At 45.3% G+C, this 21560-nt stretch overlaps 8 protein-coding genes across 8 annotated transcripts; 5 read left to right on the top strand and 3 right to left on the bottom strand.

Annotated features, from left to right (window-relative positions):
• Positions 1–26: 26 nt before the first annotated feature.
• On the top strand, positions 27–708 carry L203_103585 (uncharacterized protein; the record flags this gene model as incomplete). Its single annotated transcript, XM_066212982.1, has 4 exons — positions 27–180; positions 259–353; positions 412–489; positions 550–708. 4 exons carry the CDS (start codon positions 27–29, stop codon positions 706–708), a joined length of 486 nt encoding a protein of 161 aa, XP_066069079.1.
• A 221-nt stretch (positions 709–929) lies between these two features.
• On the bottom strand, positions 930–4902 carry L203_103584 (uncharacterized protein; the record flags this gene model as incomplete). The annotated part of the gene is made up of 9 exons (XM_066212981.1): positions 930–1463; positions 1518–2000; positions 2055–3456; positions 3505–4281; positions 4331–4437; positions 4491–4585; positions 4638–4695; positions 4742–4799; positions 4850–4902. 9 exons carry the CDS (start codon positions 4900–4902, stop codon positions 930–932), a joined length of 3567 nt encoding a protein of 1188 aa, XP_066069078.1.
• Positions 4903–5150: 248 nt separating this feature from the next.
• L203_103583 (uncharacterized protein) lies at positions 5151–5649 on the top strand (the record flags this gene model as incomplete). Its single annotated transcript, XM_066212980.1, has 3 exons — positions 5151–5319; positions 5370–5426; positions 5495–5649. 3 exons carry the CDS (start codon positions 5151–5153, stop codon positions 5647–5649), a joined length of 381 nt encoding a protein of 126 aa, XP_066069077.1.
• A 1272-nt stretch (positions 5650–6921) lies between these two features.
• On the bottom strand, positions 6922–10584 carry L203_103582 (uncharacterized protein; the record flags this gene model as incomplete). The annotated part of the gene is made up of 6 exons (XM_066212979.1): positions 6922–7334; positions 7382–8835; positions 8885–9487; positions 9538–9750; positions 9800–10372; positions 10424–10584. The coding sequence occupies 6 exons, from the start codon at positions 10582–10584 to the stop codon at positions 6922–6924; spliced, it is 3417 nt and encodes a 1138-aa protein (XP_066069076.1).
• A 1219-nt stretch (positions 10585–11803) lies between these two features.
• Positions 11804–13644, top strand: L203_103581 (uncharacterized protein; the record flags this gene model as incomplete). The annotated part of the gene is made up of 9 exons (XM_066212978.1): positions 11804–11843; positions 11902–11935; positions 11983–12039; positions 12096–12226; positions 12275–12291; positions 12338–12774; positions 12822–13118; positions 13167–13305; positions 13354–13644. 9 exons carry the CDS (start codon positions 11804–11806, stop codon positions 13642–13644), a joined length of 1443 nt encoding a protein of 480 aa, XP_066069075.1.
• A 247-nt stretch (positions 13645–13891) lies between these two features.
• Positions 13892–14687, top strand: L203_103580 (uncharacterized protein; the record flags this gene model as incomplete). The annotated part of the gene is made up of 5 exons (XM_066212977.1): positions 13892–13976; positions 14045–14136; positions 14199–14260; positions 14328–14389; positions 14446–14687. The coding sequence occupies 5 exons, from the start codon at positions 13892–13894 to the stop codon at positions 14685–14687; spliced, it is 543 nt and encodes a 180-aa protein (XP_066069074.1).
• A 343-nt stretch (positions 14688–15030) lies between these two features.
• L203_103579 (uncharacterized protein) lies at positions 15031–16445 on the top strand (the record flags this gene model as incomplete). Its single annotated transcript, XM_066212976.1, has 6 exons — positions 15031–15141; positions 15191–15391; positions 15440–15491; positions 15547–16134; positions 16183–16328; positions 16383–16445. 6 exons carry the CDS (start codon positions 15031–15033, stop codon positions 16443–16445), a joined length of 1161 nt encoding a protein of 386 aa, XP_066069073.1.
• A 146-nt stretch (positions 16446–16591) lies between these two features.
• Positions 16592–21333, bottom strand: L203_103578 (uncharacterized protein; the record flags this gene model as incomplete). The annotated part of the gene is made up of 10 exons (XM_066212975.1): positions 16592–17168; positions 17220–17479; positions 17529–17755; positions 17806–18051; positions 18100–18220; positions 18269–20441; positions 20497–20687; positions 20747–20802; positions 20860–20997; positions 21072–21333. The coding sequence occupies 10 exons, from the start codon at positions 21331–21333 to the stop codon at positions 16592–16594; spliced, it is 4251 nt and encodes a 1416-aa protein (XP_066069072.1).
• Between the last annotated feature and the right edge of the window lie 227 nt (positions 21334–21560).

The following is a 21560-nucleotide window of genomic DNA, read 5'->3' as shown; positions in this document are numbered from 1 at the left end:
ACTTTTTAATTTTCTAACAATACGCCATGTTTCCTTCCGCTCTTCTTAAAGCATCCAGAATAGCCACTTCAAGAGCTGCAGCTACCGCTCCTAGAGCTTCTCGACTCGCATCCACTACAAAAATGTCTGTCGCGAATGAGCAGTTTCCTTTACCTCCCGGAGAGGAAATCGACCCTCAGTGTATGTTTTGACAAGATTAGAAACCGTCTCTTGGAACAGATTGATTTGAGTCGGTTACTGATCCATGACAACTTGCAGTGAATGGATACCCTCAGCTTCCTGACGAGACATTGCAAAAGCGATATCCTTTTGGATGGTGGGATATGCAGGAGCGAAAGAACTTTGGCGAAGTTGTGAGTGTTGGCATACCATGGCGTTTATGCAAACTTTTTTGACGGTGGATCGGTGTAGGTCCACGAGAGTGAGGATGTGCTTGGCATGTGGGGTCCTGATGTGCACAAGACTTCATGGCAGAGCGCTCTTTTCCAAGTATGTTTCCAGCTTGTCCGTTGCTTTTGGAGATGAGCTTACGCGAAATAATTTTAAAAGCTTACTACCGCTTTTTCGCTTATTGGTGTTGTCGCTTACGTCCTTATCGAGAACCGTCCTGAACGACCAGCCATTGCCCGTGACTATCCATACAATGGGCTCGAAAGGGAACTCGGTGGGGTCAATGTGGCCAGGAAGGAACAGGTGGATGAGGAATAGATTTGATGATTCGATCATGCAGGACATATATCTAAAAGATGGTGGTGAGAGGCGACAAGAAAGCAACAGTTGTGTGATACATGCTAATGGCTACAACTTGTAAAACATACGTCCTATGACGTTTCTTCAACGGCGGCTTTTGTCGTTTCCCTCCCTCTACCTCTAGAGGATCATTTCCCGCGTAGACTTCCATTGTTTGTGGCACGACTTATTGATGTACTTTAACCGTCTCCATCAGAATTTGATGTTGTGCCCGACTTCTTCCGTCCTCTTTGTTTACCCGTTGTCTTTTTGTTTTGACCCAGTTCGACAGACTCTTCCCCAGTGTCGCCCAGTTTTCGCTTCCCTTCTCCGTTTCTCTTCCTTACTCCCATTGTACTTTCTTGTGGAATGTTCAAATGGCCTTCAACATCATCCCCTGGTACCTCCTCTTTCACCCTGGCTTCTGCTTCTTTGAATTGCTTGATGACACCCATTAGTCTCTTGCTGACGTTCTCTCCCCTTCGTCTCGGAGCATAGTAGCTTGAACCGACAGAAAGATCAAAGAAAGGATCAAGAGTTGCTTGTTTCATTATTGCACCTTGTTTCCCCCGAAGAGCAATGCGCTGGACGATAGGTGTAAGTTCGTCGTCGACTTTGGATATGGACCAAGACAGTTCTTCATGTAAAAACACGCGAAGGGCCGATAATTTAGGGAAACCCCAATGAAATGGTTCATCTGACTCGTCTACAGTGGGGTGATTATATGCTTCCCTCTAATAAATATATCAGTATCTAATCCGAATCAAGTTTGGGTCATCTTCACTTACAACTAGAGGATCTGGCCAGTCAGCTCCAAGGAAAATTGTTTTCGAAAACCTCTTCTTGAATGACTTTCTCCATTTGGTACTACTCTCTTCCTCGGTATCTTGCCCCTTCTGTACCCTCATCCACCAGTCTTTAAAATCGGACAACCCTCTTTCGCCTGGAAAATTGGCCAAAATCTCAAGCCCCATAACATGACCGATACCTGGCAAACCAACAGTGTAATCACTGCCCAAAAAGTAGGCGAGAGATATTAGTCGTTCCCGCGATAGCATCAATTCTCTCTCAATATCGTCCATTAAAAAGCATTCTGCATACTTTGCGTCGTTGAAAATGTTTTTGAAGCACTGCACACCGCCAAAGAGAAAGACATCAGAATCGTCGGTGATGATACCGTCTACCAAGTCAAGTTCAGCGAGCTTGGCGCATTGAGCTTCGGCTTCCATTGGAGCCGTGATGTATGGTATACCAAAATGCCTCAAGAGAGTCTACAAGTGATTATCAATCGGCAAGTTATCAGTGCAGGGCAGATGCATACTTACTTGGATTTGGGCAATCATAGCTTGAGTAATTTCATCTGAGTCCCGCATCGCTACTTTGTTCTCTGAATTCAAGATTCTAATTTCATCATCAATTTCTCTCCTCACTTCACTTAGATCCCTATTTTTTATGGAAGCCACAAATCGCGCATAATCATCAGACTCTGCTGCGACGTCAGCTGGAGCCATGTCGCTATCATCTTGATTATTGCCGCCAAAAGCAACATCAGAATGGCCTACAGACGTTGTGGAAACAATAGAGAAAGTGGGATTTTCGTGTTGGAGAGGGTGAGGTGGTGGCGTCGGAGAGCGAGACCATGAAAAGATTGATCGGGTATCGTTATGTTCATTTCCCTCTTCGTTGCTGTCATGAATAATGCTTTCAGCATCTTCTTGGGTTTTACTTGAAATAATTGAGTAGGGAGAAAGATTTTGAGCCTGACGATTTTCAACTTGTGAAAGATAAGAGCGCTCAGTAGATATGACTTGAGGCGGATTTTGTTCTGGTGGAGCAGAGACTACCCTTCCAGTAGGTGAATTGCTACCGCTGAATCTGTTTTCAGTGAGGTCGATGACAACAGGAGATGACGGAGGTAGGGTTACAACAGTCGGGGGCGTATTTGTAATGCCTATTGTCTCTGAGCTTCGACTTGGCTGTGAATTTTGTATGACAGATTCTTTGGCAGCGAATGAAGAAGACATGGAGATATCAGAGAATGTACAAGTCTTGTCGGGAGCTGGAACAAGAGACGGTATTGCGATAGGCTCATCAACCTCCTCGTTGTCTGCAGTGATTGGATCCTTTATACTGTCTATAACCGTACCTGTGTCCGGTTGTGTGCTCATGTCCTTGAACGATTCGACAAAAGACACATTTTTTGTCATTGAAGGCGTCACATCTATCTCCTCGAACTCCTCTTCTGTATCTTGCTCCTCAAAGGACACAGGCACAGGTGTTGTCCCGTTGGTTGCAGGCATTGCCCTTTCACTGGGTACAAGTTCGACCTCTTCCAAATCATCACTTTCCTCACCTACTTCCTCTGATTTCACTCCCACAATACCTTCGCTTTTACTTCGAGATCTTCTCTCTGCTTCTCGTCTACTGAGAGCTAACGCTCGCGCAAGGTCTTGATCTGCTTCCAGCTCATCTTCTCCGAGCTCCTCTTGTTGCAAAGCTAGAGCTAAAGCTTCGTCATTAGCTGTCGGGATGATGTTTTTCCTATCATCTTCTACTTCCACTTCAAAAGGTGACTCTGATTCATTTATTCTAGGGGGTCCCAGATGTTTTACTGGCATATCGAGTTGACGAGTAAGGCGTTTGGGGGCATATCGGGCGGTGATGGCTTCCAACGCTTGGCGTCGTCGATATTTGCGAAAGTCAGAATCTATTAGGTTCTGTGGGGGACTTTATTCAAATGAGACGCTGTCTGCGCTTCGCTTGATCAAAACTTACGATGATATAGCCTCCACGCCTGAGTCGTCGCTCTCATTCCCCACCACTTCATCTGGTTCAATCTCTATGGGTTTCTCCTTTGTCCCCTCTCTGATTCCCAAAGCCCATCCGCCCCCTTCTGTCTCATCTCTCTTCACCAATACATATTCTCTATTTCGCTCTGCAGCGATTCGAACTGGTATAGTCAGGTGAGCCTTGCCCACCATGTCTGTCACCGTCAATAATTGTTGAGTGAGAGAATTGCGCTGCGAGAGATGTTTGATTTGACTCTTTGAGAAATCAAGAGGGGTTTTGGATGAGCGAAGCATGTCTGCTAACCGACGATGAGACTGTTGACGTGAACGGATACGACGGTCGCCAATAATCTCGTACTGTACTTCTGTCGGAAGTGCTCTAAATTCAGCTGACTCGATATCGATATCCTCTGGATGCACATCATCAACGAATTGCTTGAGTTCTTCTTCGGTGGCAAGGCGGGCATCGGGCTTATCAAATGTCGAGAAATTAGGTATATCAGTCTCGGGTAGTCTATAGGGATCATGTTTCTTGAAATGCTTCCTTCTCTTCTCGGGATCAATAGGGGCTGCATTCGAGTTATAGCGTTCAGTAGGTTCTTGCATTTGCGCGGAACGGAATCTGGAAGGGCCTGGCCGGTCTTCCAGCTCTTCGAGATACACTGCATTCACTGCAATTTGCTCGCCTGCTTCATCCGGATATAAGCGAGCATACTCTGCAGCAGCTCTAGCCGCTTCACGATCTTCCTTTTCCTTTTGAGCACTGATCTGGGATCAGAACATTTGAAGACAACCAGTCATAAAGAACTCACACCTGAGCTGCTTGAACGGCCTTACGCCTCATCTGTGCAGCAAGTAGTTTTTCCGCCACCTTTGTATGGTTCACAGCTGCGCCAGCTTTCTTCCTCTTTCTCTCAGCCTGAAAATTATATGAGTACAATAGAAAGCTGAGTTGACCGTGGTAGTACCTACAATAGTGGACTTCTTTAGGGTTGGTGCACCCCCATCAAAAACAAACACAGGTTTGATTCCATGGAACAGGAGCTTGTTGATGCGCCGCAAAAACCCTAATGAGAATTAGCGTCCTCAAAAGATTATTGATACAAGACGAATGCGAACCTAGGACATGAGCGTTTACCAAGACTCTGCCCTCTTTATCTCTCATAGTAGCTTGGAACTTGACTTTTGTTAGGCATTCAAAACTTATACAGCTTCCAACTCACTTGGTACATCCATATTGAGCTATCTATAGCCAGCCTCTTCCCCTCCATGCTCTCTATCCTATAATTCAATCAATACAACAGATCTCTCCTTGCAAACATGTCTCTTACTGAACTGGACGAGCGACTGGGTTGAGAAGTGACCATAGACCTTTGACGCCCATCGCGAACCTTTATTAGATGTTGAAGCGAACACTTTTAGTTTTTATAAAGAATTAAAATGCAGAAAGAGATTAAAGTGAGAAGTGATTAGTAGTGGTGGAGGTGACCTAATGCGGAGATTGATCAATCTGCGCTATGACTCTGTATTGTCACAACAACATCACTTTTAACATATTATTCTTCATTAGAATTGACATTGCAGAGAACTATAGAGTGATCCAGTAAGCAGTTTGAAAGGACCAACAGCAACATGCCTCGTCCATCAACAGAGCCCAACCTCCCTCCATCTCTCCAAAATTATTATCAAAAACAGCAAGAGTACGCCGGATTACAGGCTTTGCGCGAGGCATCTGGGAATCTAGTCCAAAGAGCAGAAAAGCTGGCAGAGATGAGTCACATAATGGCTGACGGAGGTGAAGGTACAGCACATCGTGCCTCACTGAAAGCCTTGGCTGATCGTGTTTTATAGCCATTGGCGAGGTAATGAAGAATTGGCCTCATGTATTTTCTGTTCTTAACCTTTTTAGTAAGTATTACGAGCGAATATGAATATGCTTTTCAATTTGACTGTGTATAAGTACTAACACAAGCTAGCCTCTCAAATGGAACAGAAGAGTAATTTGCCCTCGAGACATGAAGGCGAAGAGGAGCAAGGCCCACTGCCTTGCCTTGTCCGATTGCCATATGGAGGAGAAACATCTACCACAGAGACAAGCCAAAATACATCACTTGACAAGCACCAGCAATAAGGCGCCTATGTTGATATAGTGACAATGGCCAGAAAGTTACACATTTAATTTTCAGAATGATGTATGTTGTATTCCCTTTACGAGACTGACATATCTTGGACATATGACTTATCTTTTTCTCGCAACTTGTTCGAAATCTTGGCTCCCCTTGGCAATTTTCGTTCAAACTGGGACGCAGTTGTTGGCTGGGCTGCTCTCCGTTATATTCTGCTACAGAGCGACCGTCCTTTGTGACTTTTATCCGTTCGATGAGAGTCACACTTTTCTTAATGTCCCAGTGAATCCTTTTACAATCAAGTTCTATGGCATGTTTCATCCTCTCACTCCCTCCTTAATAACGATCTCGCGAGACCATGCGATATGCCGACTTGACCCTTTTCTTTCTATCAATTGTATCCATCTGTTTATCATCAAGCAAGCCATATATAAAAGTCAAATTTTCCTTCCCACCAAGCAGCTTGTAACAGAGCTTAACACGTCAACTTGAGAGAGGTTATAAACCAACAACAGAGCCAGGCCAGCAATCTGCTTTGAGCCCAGAGGACAATCTCCAGCCACTATGCGTTCACACATTCCATGGGTTTTGCCTAGTCAAATCTTGGCCCTGCTCTTCTTTGTCCCCTTTTCCGTCTCTGCTCTTCCTCAGCCTCCTGTTCCCTTACCAACAAGTCCGAACGATGTATCAACAAACCTTTTATGGCGCGAAGAAAGAGGGTATTTTGAAGAAAAGAAAGATTGGTGTAGTAGTAATTCCACTAAATGCTACCCCATTATCGGTGAGCGATGTCCTGTATTCTGCTATGCGCAAGTGGCACAAGACTGATGAAATGAATGAAGGTGTGTGTGTATTATTCGCTATTGGCTTGGTCTTTTTATTCGTGAAATGCCACAAACGTAATAAGCGCATAAAGGCGGATAGAGAAAGGCTGCAGACAGTCAACGTGGAGACTTTGAAGGAAGAGGTGAAGAAAGACATAATGTACGATAAGACTATTGACGAATTTGCGTCGGGCCTTCAGGAACAACGAGATAAAGTAGATTCACAATTAGCGATTTTAAAACGTAAATAGACAGGTTCCTAGGACACTTTACTCAAATGAACTCACGGCATGCATGATTGACATTCGCTTCTGGATCTATATTCCTTTTGATAAATACACTACACTTAACAAGACTATCATGTATAAAACACAGTTATTCATTATACACCGGCATATTTGCCTTCAGCTCCCAAAAAGAAAAACACACGCCCCGCCATTGCAATGCACTTCTTCATGACTTGTACCTCGCCAACAACGCCATAAGCTCTCTTTCACTAGCCACATCCACTCCTTCGGCTTGAGCCTTGAGTCTCATATTCCTATCGTTGCTGACCAACAAAGCTCTAATAGCTTGTCCTTCCGGTTTTGGCATTCCGAGCAATGTCGTCCGGTCCATAAAATGATCTCTTGCAAACACTGCAATGTCAACGATACGGTCATCCATCGTGCGAGCAAATGAGGCATTTCCAATATCATCTCGCTGTTCTGTGCGGATGAGAAGGTCAGAGAGATAGTTGCCTCTTGTGGTTTGGATTTTGAGGCAGAGAGCATGAGTGCGAATACGTTGTTCAAGGAAAGCGACTGCAGCACGCGCAGATGAACCGACAAGAGGATCTTTGGATAGACCATCCAATTCAGTAACAACTAAAAACCATCAACATCATTTCATTTCGCAGAATAACAAAACTCACCTGGCAGAGGGACGACTATAGTCCACTGGCCACCCTGGACAATGCCGTCCAACATCTCTAGTGAGTCAAGTACGACATTGGTGTCAAAGATAAGCATAGTGTATCCCGGAATAGCATCCAACTTTTGGACATTCGCTGCTTTCCTTGCTTTCCTCGACATTGCGGTGGGCGCACTTGCAAGAGCTTTCAAATCTTGCAGTCTCTTGACGAGCACCGCGAGGTCCTCTTCGTCTTGTCCTTCCTCCATCGTCTGCACCTCTAAACTCAATTCGAGCTCCTCTCTTTCCCTTTCCTGTCTCTTTCTTTCTAGCGTTTCCTTTTCCTGTCGCTCTTGTGCAAGGTTCTCTTGCTCCCACCTCTCGATCTTTTCCTTCAATGCACCCTCTACGATAACTTGGCCGTTTTTTATCTCAAACCCGTCAACCGACTTAGCCATCACACCCACAGCCCAAGCTACACGCTTCCACCGCCTTTGGTTGACTGCTGTCGGCCCATCCGTCGTATCTGTTCCCTCGATTTCATCCACTACACCTTCATGTATGTTGACAAAAGAATCAAAGTTTGCCTCAAGGACATCCATCTCGGATTGAAATCGCTCGCCTGAATGAGGCTGAGGTTGCGTGAGGCCAAAAGAGCCGCGTCCAGAGGTTTGCTTGCCTTTCCAGAATCCACGTTCGTACACTCTCCTACCGACCCACTCAGAGCCTCGAATAAGCCAGTCCTCGGGTAAAGGCGCACCATTCGCGAGTTTCTTCTCCTCTACAAGTTCTATATTTGCTGCATTGGTAAAATCTGCCAAGAGTTGCCACGGCACATATGAGAGGAGATGGAAGCCAACATGGGGCTGCCGAAACATCGTAGCGAGAAAAGTAAGGAAAATGGTTATGTAAGGATTGAGCACTTGATAGAAACCCTGAATACGGTTAGGGTGAGCAAGAACAAATGAAAATACAGAAAATGCGAGAGAGAGTGATTGGATGTAGGTGATGGGAGGAATCCCCGACTCTAATTGAGGAAAAGGTTCGTCGCCAAGCAATTCTTCGTGCCGTTCTCCATCAATTCCCTCTTCATCCACTTCATCAATTGCATGTGCTTGCGCTCTCCTCCGCTCTATACCTTCCTGGGCCAAAGACTTTCTAATCAAACCATTGCTTGCACCATATTGCAATATACCTGCCAAGTTGACAACACCCATAATCATCCAGTCTACTTGACCGATGGTAGCTTTCCTGCTTATCCCGTCTAAAGAAGCATCTTCTTCGAGACGTTCCATGAAACGAGACTGGACAGAAGGAAAAGAGTCGAGAGAGATCTTTGTAAAGAGCATTCCGTGAAGACGGACAAAGAGGTCGAGGGCAGTTGCCTCAGGAAGAGATCGCTGAGATTGGAGAGCAGAGTCAAAAAGAGGTAGAATGTTTTCGCGCGAAATAGAGTATTCATGGGTAACAACCATACTGGAATCGCATTAGCATCTTTTAGCTTTCTTTTCTATGAGAAGCACACCTTTTGACGAAATGATGCAAGGCCTTTCCTTCTCGTCCTTTAACATCTCGACACAACAACGCCAGATGATGATGTAATCTCCCTTCGCCTGGCTTTTCCGTAATTCCCATAGTATACCATTCCGTTGCTGTCACTCTCCATGTCTCTTTGTCTTCTACATCCCAATGTTGTGCAACTTCTGCGCCTATGCTGGCTCCAGACAACACTGATTTGCCATCATCGCCCTCGAGGACTTCTGCTCGTGATTTACGCTTGATTCGATCTCTACGCGCCTCGAGTCCAGAAACATGGAACGCTATGGTCATGCGATATCGAGCCAAGTCGCCCAACGCCTCTATCCATGCTCCCCTCAGCCCTCCTAAAGCTTGGTTCTCGAGCAGCTCCGAGTAAAATCTATATGCGTCATACACTACGTCTGTCAAAAGATCGAGAGCAGAAGGTTGGTTTGATATCCAGGCATGGCGAAGTTGTTCGAGAATGAGGAAAAAGGCGGTTTGCCATAATCTGGAGGGAATATTGTATTTGATGGAAAGTTGGTGGTAAGATGATGGGACGAGAGGGTCGTAGAGGGTGGCGAGAAAGCGGTCGTGGAAATCGGCAAGTCTGTCAAGTTATAAGCTTTGGGCACATTTCATATAAAGACGATACTGCACTGTTTATGCTTTGCAATAAGCTTGACCCATGCTGCAACATTGTCTGATGTTGAGTCCAACGTTCTCGAAAAAGCATCAACCTTTCCATTAGACAGCACCGATATACTAGCATCGGGATTCTGAGACATTCTTCGGTGAATCTCTACCAATTCTTGTTCCAAGTCTTTAATATCATCATGTATTTTCTTGAGTATCGGCTTGACACCAGTGCCACTGTGTGCAGATTAGCATATGGCTCGGAAATGATATCAATCAATCCCACTTTCTACCTTTGCCTCGCTCTCTATCTTTCAAGCTCTCGCTCCCCTCACTGCTCCTCGACCCTTTAGATTTAGTATCCCCATCCTTCTTCTTCCCTGATAATGTACTCCCTCTTTCGCTCCCTTCCCGTCGTTTTCGTCTTTCCCGTTCACGATCGCCATCTATATCGGAGGATAGACTGTCGCCGGCACCTATTCCATATCCATCACCAGAGCTCGGGGCAGGGCGACGGAAAATCATTTTCGGCGAAACATTAGACAGCTCAGGATTGGAAGCAGGCGATAAACGTGGAGCAAAGGAGCGAGGGTCATGCAGGGTGGGATCAAACAGCTGCTTTCCAGAACTCGATTCACCTCTCCCAAACTCTGGAGCTCGCTTCTTGAGCTTTTCTCTCCCTCCCTCCCTCTCCCGTTCTCGTTCCGAGTCTATCGCTTCTGGCCGCCTCGGAGGCATGGATTTTGAGGGATCAAATAAAACCTTGGAGGATGATGGAAATGATGTCCCACGAGAATAATCGCTTTTCCTCTCTGTCGTATTTGAATGGTACTTTGAACGGGATCTTTGGCCGGAGGGACTAGTAAAAAGAGTGTCAGACATCTATACAAAGAGCCTTGGTGATACCAACAGTGATGTACGCCTCGCTCCTGTCTCGTCGTTGATACCGCTACTCAACAGAGTGGCATTTTGCCGCTTTAAAGCTTCAACCTGCCTTGTCATACCATTGGTGGCTCCATTGTCTCTGAGCGCATGTCTTGCCACCGGCCCCTCTGTGGCAACCTCTTCCATGTTGCCTGTCGCTCTCTTCTTATCGTGTGTTTACAAAGACATGATCAAAAAGCAAAATCAATTCGCATTTATTCTTAATGTACAAGTTGCCTGCGGTTTTTCTCTTGTCGCATTTGTAAACATGAAGCGCAGCACAATGATTATCTCCAAAACAAGTCACGTGACTTGTACTGTGGAGGTTGACTTCAAATGGTTTGTTACTTATCTTTTGTTTTCAGCGATACTTTTATTTATTTATTTTGCCATCTTTCATATACGTGCATGGCCTTTGTATGGACAGGTGAGTTTGAAGAAGTAGCCTGATGTGCATGAAGGAGTAGAGGCGGACTAGACGGTGGCTTTGGTATGGCGTATGTCAGGTTGCTTGGGAAAAGTCCATGGAAGCTGCTTTCCTCCGCTGTAGTTGTATGAGCCTGCTTGAGAGTTGCAGTTGGCGATTAAACACTCGCCTGGATTGCTTCTCCATTTATTTCTGTGCGTCACTGCTTTTTGTGACTTTGATTTTTTTTATGAATGATTATGGAAAGAAAGAATTGAAATGAAGTTGAATAGTTAAGGATTTGACGCGGTTTGTATAGATAAGATTAGGAAAAGAATAACAAAAGTAACAAAAGTTTCTAATGAGGCTAGGTGCAGGCACAGGAGTGTCTCACTGGGTTATTGATGTGAATACTATGTAGAAATTGTATATATATAGTTGAAGTTATTGATACAGTAAATGTAGCACTGGTCGATACATTGAGATAACTGTCTAAGGAAGAGATAAATTATAACGTTCTTCATATATATCCTCTGCTACAGCTCAGAGAACACTTATGTTCCATGGTGAATAGTATAATCCACAGAGCCAGACCTGAGCGAGCTACACAACACAGCGGAGGTCGCCACAGCGCCTCCATACGAGCATCAGTACAAAACAGTGATGGATATATAGTAAGATACATCCATCCATAACAATCATATAGTGCTCTGCACTTACAATGAGCTTTGCGATTAGGCGTGCAACCATTTGCATGCCTATGCACATAAGTCCCGCGCCTATCCATCACTCATTTCTCATTTTTTGACATGAATGGAAAGGTTGTCTAATGTGAGTCACGTGACTGGAAGTTCAAACATCGTTACTTATTTCAGCATTTATATTTATCTTGAACTTTTCATTATACTTTATATTTGCCAAGGATAAAATAATCAAGAATGGTCAAAGATAATCAGCTCTATGATCTCTTGGAGGTTGAGCCGGACGCAACTGACCTCCAGTAAGCTGCAACATTATCTTTTGCCACAGCGCATTCGTCGCCAGCTGATTATGGATAGACTCAAAAAGGCTTACCGAAAACTTGCCATCAAGGTTTGTCGAGGAGGAAGAGGGACAAGCGATAACTCATATGAGCGTAGTACCATCCTGACAAGAACCCTTCCCCCCGAGGCGGGAGAAAAATTCAAGGAGATTGGGTATGTGCGCAAGTTACAGATTAAGCTGGAAATTCTACTGAGACTCAATTATCCAGCGAGGCGTACCAGATATTGTCTAACGCCGACTCCCGTGCATTTTATGACAAGGTTGGGAAAGAAGGCATGAACCGTACACAAGGGGACAACTTTGACCCTCAAGAAATCTTTAGCCAAATTTTTGGTGGAGGTATGTTTTTGCCTGTTTCAGTGAACGGGTCATGCTGATGTATTGTAGAGGCGTTTTTTGATTATGTGCGTAACCGCTCTCTTGAAACTACAATCATCTGACAGTCTGTAGATTGGAGAGATTGCCTTGGTCAAGGATTTCACCACCACCATGGATGTTGTCATGACACCCGAGGAAAAGGCAGAGATGGAAGTAGCGGCCAAGGCAAATTCTGAAGCTGCTGCTGAAGCAAGCGCTCCGACAGAGAAGACTTCGGCGGCGGCGGCGGCCACCGCCGCACAGACCATTGCCGACCCCTTGGGCCAGCCTGCTGCCAGCGCTGCCGCCGAAGCTGTGCCAGTTGATACCGTAAAGGAAGACAAGTCGCTTGCTATACACTCATCTACCTCTGCATCTGGTACCAGCACGCCCACTGATAAGGGCGAAGGCCATGTGGGAGCAACGAAGAAGCTTGAGAGTACTAGGAAGGGGAAATCCAAGTTAACACCTGAACAGAAAGCTCAATTGGAAGCTTTGGAAAAGAAGCAAGAAGAACAAAAACAGGAGAGGTGGGTCTTGCTTATCTACCATGCGAGCTACCAATAACGTCGTCCAGGATTAAGAAACTGCACGACAATCTCGTTCAGCGTATTCGACCATACGTAGATGCCAAGCACCCAGGCGATGTTAATGATCCCGAGATCAAAGCATTCGAGAATCGAATAAAGATTGAAGCCGAGGATTTGAAGCTGGAGTCATTTGGTGTCGAAATGTTGAATACCATTGGCCAAGTCTACGCCACTAAAGCGACCAATTTCCTGAAGAGTAAAAAATTCTTTGGCGGAGCCTTTATTGGAAGATTAAAAGAAAAGGGGGGAATGGTCAAAGAAGGTTGGAATCTACTGGGTTCTGCGTAAGTTTGAACTTTGCCATCGGAAAAGGCTCCATTGACACCAAGCAGTGTAGGTGTTCAGAGCGCCATGCAGGAAATGGAGAGGTTAGAAGCCAAGGGCGATGCGTCCAAGGAGGAGATAGAAGCCCTTGCAGCTGAGCTATCGAGCAAGATGTTGTTGACCACATGGCGAGCTACCCGATGGGAAGTCATCAACGTAAGTCTACTTGCGCTGGTTAATTGCTAACACACGTAGATTCTCAATGTTGTTGTCGACGGTATCCTCTATGAACAAGGTATCACAAAAGATGTCGCACTGAAACGTGCCAAAGCCATCATCGCAATTGGAAACATTTTTAGAGAGGTAAAAGCAGACGAGTCTGATGATGAGAGACGTGAGCTGGAAAGGCTTGTAATGAATGCTGGGAAGAAGAAGAAAGATGAGAAAGAAGAAAAGGAAAAGAAGGGATGGTTCAGTCGATCCAAGCCAGCCTCGGTGGCGCCCGAGAAGGAAAAGACTGAAGAGGTTCCAAAAGTGTCTGCCTAGAGTAGGAATGACCATTGTTGGTGTCTGTTATGATAGATGTTATGATAATTTATCTTAATTTTTTGCCGACGGATGAAAAGGAACATTAACATGTAAGAGGAGACAAGCTTGGATTTTTTTCCCACACAATCAATTGTGTTTTTCCAGTTTTGTTTTGCTTGAGATTTTTTTTTCTCTTTCTTTCTCATTCTTTCTGTTCAACCTTTAATTTATAATAGCATATAATAAAAGCCACTCTTTACCAACCATGAAGCTCACCGTCTTGCTCTCAACCATTGTTTCTGTTGCCTCTGCCGCGCTCACCGTCACCGAGCCTTCAGGCTCTCACTGGTGTGAGCCACTCTTTGTTTAGACGATAGCAAATCTCGCTCTACTGACTGATTGGAATGGATGGATGTAGGGGTCGCTAAGAGTTTGAATACCTTGGCTTGGGATGGCAAGGATCCGGCAGAGTTTTCAGTCTTTCTTAACAATCCCAACACCAACCTCCTGGTGAGTGTGTGGCCGAGATAGTCGAGCGATGGTTACAGACCAAACGTTGATTCACCGTACAGACAAGCATCTTGGCTTTGGCTTCTATCGTTCCCGCATACCAGACCTCCTTGACGATGAACCCGTAGGTGCCTTGGCGATTGGCGGTGTCCATCTCAGTTTCAGGCTTGATCTGACAACGACTTGTTTAGTGGTGACGCCAAGCCTGGTACTGGCTATACGCTTCTCTTGACCAACCCTCTCAACTCTTCTAGTATGTGCTCGCGGAAGCTGTTGTCGGACGAACCACTACTGACCCTTTGAGGATAGATATCTATGCCACCTCTGAGCCTTTTGAGATCAAGGCCGCCGGCTCCGCTTATCCTCCTCAAGGTACCGTGTCTGTCAACGCTTCTGCAACTGCCCAGGGGACCGGTTCTGAAGCTGGCTCCGGCTTGTCATCCGCTCCTTCTGAGACCACTTCCGGACATAAGTCCGGTACTATGAGGATAGCTGCTTCTATGGGAGCTGTTGGTGCCGTGGTGGTCGCTGGGTTGATGACTGTCATCTAGGTGGTAAGAGGAGTGGTTGCTTGCCGAGTTTAACTCTTTCCATTGTTGAAAAACAATGAGGATGAAGGGCTGATTATAGGACAATTTGAATCTCGTTTCACTATGCAATGTGACTTTTCAGTGAGGCAGCAAACCATTGCAAGTGTTGTTTACAGCAACCTGGTTTCCTATTGTTTGGTTTCGGTACATGCACCTATTTATTGTTAATTATTCAGAAATAATAAAAGATAAGTGTAAACATATAATGGCTTGGTGGAGGTAAACCCATTTGCCATCAACGGACCAACTTATCTTTTATATTCCCATTCTATTCCATTTCCATCTCTTTTTTTTATATTTTATCATGGACATTCATCAGAACGTTCGTATTACTTCGCCAGCTTTAACGATCAAACTCCCAGCACAGCGTAAATCAGAGCCATTGCAAGCTGCAAAGCCTACCTTGAACAGTCTCGTATGTCCAGCACCTCACTCCCAGGTTCGCATGCTGACAACACCGGCAGCATGATGTTGTAGTAGATTACATGTCTTGCAGGGCTTATGCTGGGACCGTCAGAGCTCTCTCTCGAATATCTGTAGAGCATGAGACAACTTTTGCTCCAACTTTGAGTAGCAGCTCAAATGGCGTAACTGGTGGTGACCAAAATGAGGGCAGCGGTGATGCTGTTGCGGACGGAATGGAGGTTGATAGCGATAACAGGGCTGTGAGTAGTACGATGTCTTTAGGACAGCAGGTCAAGAACAGGATTCAGCGTAAGACGACCATGGAAGACAAGATATTAAGATCTATTGAACGGCGACGAGGTAGATGCGACAAGTTCTTGTCTCATAACTTGATATCAAGCTGACAACACAACAGAGTTGTTGGATTTCGTCTTGAGTGGAGCGATCAACAAAGCTATCGAGGTCCTTAAAACTCACTTTCCTGCTGTGTTGGCAGACCAAGAGACAAACGGCTCAGTAACCACAAGTGCAAACAATTCTATAGCCAGCGGTACCATAACCCCCAAATCTCGCTTGCCAGCTGCCTCGGTTCTTCCCCCAGATTCTGCGTCGCTGACTCATAATGTGCCAGTACTCTGTACCTCGCTGGTCCCGGCACACATCCGTTTGAACCTTCAAATTCAACAATTCATTGAATCATTTCGTCAACTCAACCCTTCATCCAACAACTCTTCCCCTTCTTCATCCATTTCATCCCTTTCGACCTCTCAAACCCTTGGAGGCTCATCTGGTACCACTCTCACTCACGCGTTAACTGCTGCCCATGGATTACATAGCGAAGCGAAGAAACTGTCTCCAGATGAGAGGGCGATTTATCTACAAGAAATCAAGGATGTAGGAGCTTTGTTTGCCTACGAAAACATAGAAGCAAGTCCTCTCAAAGGGTTTCTTGATCAGGGAAGAAGGATTAGATTAGCCGAGCAAGTCAACATGGCTATTCTCAGTAAGTTTACTATTACGGCCTATTCTTTGCGAGCTCATTTGTTCCCAGATTCGGAAGGTAAACCTCCACAAAGTCAGCTAGAAGAACATTCAAGGCGTATGGTTGCTATCTATAAGGTTTTAGAAGCAAACAAAATAGACACTGCGCCTACATGGACTTCAGAAGATGGGCCAGTAAAAGAGCGGATTGCATTAGTAAGGCACCTGTTTCAATCATCACTACATAATATATGGCTGATAAGTCTCAAGTATTGGAAGTTTCGTGACATCAAAAACTTTGATTTCCACGAATTTGTCACGTCAGAATGGTAGATTGCTCAAATGAATATCGGTTGTAGAAACATCTGCTCCATGATCTGGTTCGTCTTATTCCTTTCATATGCTATAATCATGATGTACAACCTATTATTAAATGTCACAGAACGCACCAATCCCACACACATATCTACGTGACATATCTACATGACATATTTGGCTTGTTCCTTGAGAAAACTGTAGCTCCCACTATCGGTATCGTCTCCCTTGCCAATACCGCATCCTCGTAAATGACAACACTTCCCATATCCTACACCAAGGAATGGCCTCAAAGGGTGCATTACGGTATAGGGTCTGTAATCTCGTTCCCAGTCAAGAGGATTTTGGAGACCAAACTCGATCGTTTCCTCAGTAACTGGAATGCAAGATGCCATGGAAGTGCGGTGCAAAGACCAGTTGGCCGTAAAAATTTGAGGAGCTATATCAAATACTAATTTGAGATCCGGAGAAGCCATCTTCAAAGAAGAAGGTGAACGCAGGTGTGAAAGGGTTTTTGATAATCTGGAGTGTTGCGTTGTCGTGGGCCATGGCGGAACGAGTTGATCATCTTGTAAGTCTTGGTTACGAGAGGGTGAGTGGCCATTCAAGACGGACACAGAGGACATAAGTCCAGAATGAGGCTGAAAACTAGCAGATGATATACCTCTAGGGTGCGCAAAAACAGAAGATGCCGGTTCGTCGAGATTGCGGATATCGTGCACATGGATCAGGCCATTATAGCTAAAGAAAAAGGTTCATTTTGGCCACAAAATTCGCCTCAATGTGACTCACCAAGCCGTTGAGACATGCTTTGAATCTCCCAGAATAACGCCCATCTTTGCAATGCCTTTTCTCTTATTGAGTTCTCTCAATTCATCCCATGGAATTGCCCCAGGTCCATCAGCCATCCAAGAGAGAACAGAGCTGCCTTGGGATCTTCGGAGATCGTACAGTTTGACTGTACCATCAGCAAAGCCACTAAAGATGAGGTTACCAGAAACCGGTTCAGTAATGAGTGTTGTCGCTGGTGTTTCCAACCCGGTCTCCAAGGTCTGAAATGCACGTCAACACTTCAATGTTGGTACTCTTCCGCGAGCTTACCTGTACGCATTTCTCAGCTGGACAATCCCAAACATTGATTACTCTACTTGATCCACCGACACACAGTCTACCACTTGCTCTAAACCACGTCGTGAGGAGCTTTATTTGGCTATCGTCATTGATAAATTTGTTTCTTAGAGGAATGACGTCGAGGGCATGAAAGTTGGCAATAGGCTTTATGCGCGTTGGATCTTGAGGACCTGCAAGAATGTGAATATCGCCATTTGCTAAGTCATATGTCAGCTGAGTCACAAAGCTCATAAAAGACAGTTATCACTAATTTCTGCGAGAATGACAATCGTCTCATGCAACTCGTTTACAAACCTTGCCGACGTAATGGCAACATCGTTTGGCAAGTTAAGATGGACATGCCCCGTCTTTTTTGATGTAGTCCAATCCCACAGTAAAATATCATGTCCTCTGTTGCACGACATGACTGTAGAATGGAAGGAGTGGAACGTGATGCTACTCCACGGATCTGGACATGAAATATCCTTCATGGACCATTTCCATGGCAATCCCACTTTACTTGCCGTCAACGTGATATCATGATACGGCTGCAGCTACTCACCCTGTTGTTCTGCAATCACAAGAGAGTCCTCGAGGACTCGATGCCGCATCGTCCACGTACTTTCGTGTGTAGGCTTATGAAGAGCAATGTTTAAACTGGATTCCGGCTTGCGGCCAGCTTGCTATAAGCACCATTAATATTTACCAAGTCAAGAAGAAAAGTTGCTTACAGCCAAATAAGCTTGAAGGGCCATCCTTGTTTTTTCGAAAAGTTCATGATTGACTTTGCCCTTATCCTTAGAATTCTTGTCTTTTATTTCTTGCAGTACGTTTAACCCTTGTTTCTCACCCTCTTGTGCACACTTCCAAAACTCTTTGACTTTTTGTTTCGAAGAAATCACCGTATCCAGCATAGATTCCGTCCATTTCGAATCGTCTTGATCTATTGCCCGAGAAAATGTAGCCATCGATATGCTGTTCCGCAAATCACTGGATTCGTGAGTGAAAAGAATCGATAGGATATCATTAAATGGTTGATCGACCACCTTGGTCACTGCTAGGTCTGGATCAGTATGAAGTGTAGCGACAACCCTTGTGATGGCAGTGATTCGGCCCAGCAACACTCGTTGGGAGTTTGTCACTCGTAACTCCTTGCCCATATTTCTAATTGAATCTTCAATCTTTTTCTTATCCTCGGGACGAGACAAGAGAGCGTGGTGGAGCAGATGGGTCCACATGGTTACCACTGTGAATCGATTGGCCGATTGGAGGATCCTGATAAAGATTTTGGCCAATTCTCGCCTTACGACAGGGGATCCTTCAATATTGCAGTGTTGAATCAACTGATCTGACAACTCTAAAATTCCATTCAGTTCTTTCTCCTCCCAATCGTCTGTAGATGGCAGCCATCGCGACAACGCATATACGCCAGCAGCCCGATTCTCCACATTCGAGCTTTTCACCATGGCCAATAAATCTTGCTTCAGCATGTCGATCATACCTTCATCTTCAGGTGGATTGAGGCTTCCCAAGACTTCCGCTACCAACAACGCCCCCCATTGACAAACAATGTCTTTGGATAACTGAAGCATGATGTGTGACATACTCAAAGTACGTAGCAAGAATCGTGGAGCTGAACGGCCAGCTACAAAGTTGGCAATGGTTGATAAAACGGCGGCAGACTGGACGATGGGTTCGACAAAGCTTTTATCTGGACAATCTTCATTATCCAAATCTGAATCTGGATCTTCATTCTTGGCCAAGTTTTCCTGTAAGGCGTCAAGGAAGAACCTGACAGTTGGCACTTTTGTCAAACGCTCTGCGGTCAAACCCTCTTTGGCAATCGCCAAAATGCAGACATCGTATCGGACAAGTGAAGACCAGATGCTGATGATTTGTGGCTTGATCTCATCGTTTTGTAGAGCCAGCAACTCGACGGCGACATCTAACGCTCCTCCTTGTACCGCATGAACTAATCCACGCAAGTCTAGCACTTTGATGCAAGCATCTAGAGCCTTGCAGGCAGGTACTCTGAATTCCTCCGTCAATACTGCTTCACAGATGATGGGCAGTCTCGATAAACCAGAGGTCATGCCAGACCTGGACGTTTCTGTGAATAACAAACTTTGGCCTGCGCTCGAAATACTCTCCAATTGGTCAGCCATAAAAGATACCAGCCTGAGATCCTTTTCCCATACAAATGTGGGCTTTCCGTCATCAAAGTATTTGGGCAACTGCTCGAAAAGGTTGTCGAGAATGAGATCCCATGTGGTCCACAACGTATGGCTTGTCGATGAAGGTATAGTTGGAATCGATTCCGGTGTTGCCTTGTATGCCCCAAATACCCTCTGCGAGAGTAGGAATCCACAAGCTAGGTTGTTGACAACGTCCCCCGACTTGCTAAACAGCTTTTGGTATTCCGGACCTTCCAACGTTTGCCATGCGATCGTATGTAGAATCGCCGACAGCTCTGACCACAACCGGTCCCGTAGCGTTTCGCTCATGTTTTCCCAAAAGGTTTCCATGTAGGCCGTACTCTTTTGGACATATTTCTCTCCTTGAGATTTTGTGAGAGGGAACGTCTGCAAGTTGTGGAATAAGAGTGCAACTCTTAACGGGGTTGTAAGGCAGGCTGTAAAGAGATCATCTGGCATGCCTTTTATCCTTGGTAACGTCTGGTCTGACCCACATGCTGCAAAGTGTATCTGCCTTTTTGAGTATATTGCAGGATGCAACTCTGCTATAGAAGGGTTCGTAGCACCTGCTGAACGAAGCTGTGAGTCAATTTCTTCCGCTTCAGTTTTGGCTGCCCGGATGAATCGACCAGCATGTTGACAGTCCCAAACATAGCATGTTGACGCTCCAGCCCAAGTCAGTAGATCAAACAACATAATAGGGATATACCTAGATTGAATACGTATTAGCTCGCTAGTCGAGTGAGGTGGATTGGAAGACTTACTCGGATGGACCGCCGCCGTTTTGTAAACATTCATCAAAACTCTTATCGTAACACCACAATTCTCCAGCTTCGGTAGGAGGCTCTTGTATACCATGTCCGTTGTAGATGACTGCCACATAACTGTGTAGGCCAGCACCAAGTCGAGCTTTTTGAAGATGATGTTGAATGACCAATTTCGAAGGGTCAGGCGCCTGGTGAGAGTAAGCAATAAGTCTAATTAATTTTTTTATTATCGAATAAGAATGCGTACCAAGCGACAGTTCAAGTCTGAATATTTACACAATGATTTCACTTGTTGCGAATACTCTATTCTCAGACCTTAAGTCAGATTTGGTATCTTTAGATACTACAGGTACAACGTACGTTTCATAATCTTCAACATACTCGCAGATAGATCTTTTGCCAAAGGAATAGTCCAGCCGTACGCTCCCACTTCACGAAGCGTCATCTCGTGCGAGAGATGAAGGCATGTGATGAGTACAGCCTGGCTGCAGTGCGCAACTGTGGAAAAACATAGGTTATTCCTTGTAATAGTACTGGCGCTTTCCCTGGTGTCCAAATGGGTGTAAACTTACCATTCCCACCCTCTCCATCAAACTCAACCCTTTCCCCTTCCCCAAGTCTATGCCGAACTCCAGCCCAAGCCAACCGCTGTGCGTCTTTTCTATGTCCATACAATCCCCCAGCCGCCAAAGATCCTGCTCCTTTCGTGCTTGCCCAAGATGAGGTTGTAGTCACCCATCCGGTTGATGTGTTGTCTGTTGGAGTGAGCGAGTTGGCATGAGGTAAAGAGCCATTGCGCTGGAACGCTGTGGGTGGAATGGCTGAACTTTGCATCGTAAGTTGCCAATGATCTTGCCCTTTTCGTTTTTGCTTTGATCAAATTTGCACTTTTTTAAATTCAGAGTAATTGATGCTCCTCTTCCACTCTCTTTCTGATTATCCCTCTCGTCAGTTGAGATTTGTAGTTAGTATTCGACAAATTAGCAGTCCATACCGACAACTTGGTCTGTGAGAAAGAGCAAAAGGGTGAGAAACAAAGAGAGTAAAAAACCGAAGACATA

This window comes from Cryptococcus depauperatus, chromosome 4 (assembly GCF_001720195.1).
Source record: "Cryptococcus depauperatus CBS 7841 chromosome 4, complete sequence".
NCBI lineage: Eukaryota > Fungi > Basidiomycota > Tremellomycetes > Tremellales > Cryptococcaceae > Cryptococcus > Cryptococcus depauperatus.
Note: the sequence above shows the minus strand (reverse complement) of the source record. Positions and strands in the feature narration are given on the sequence as shown.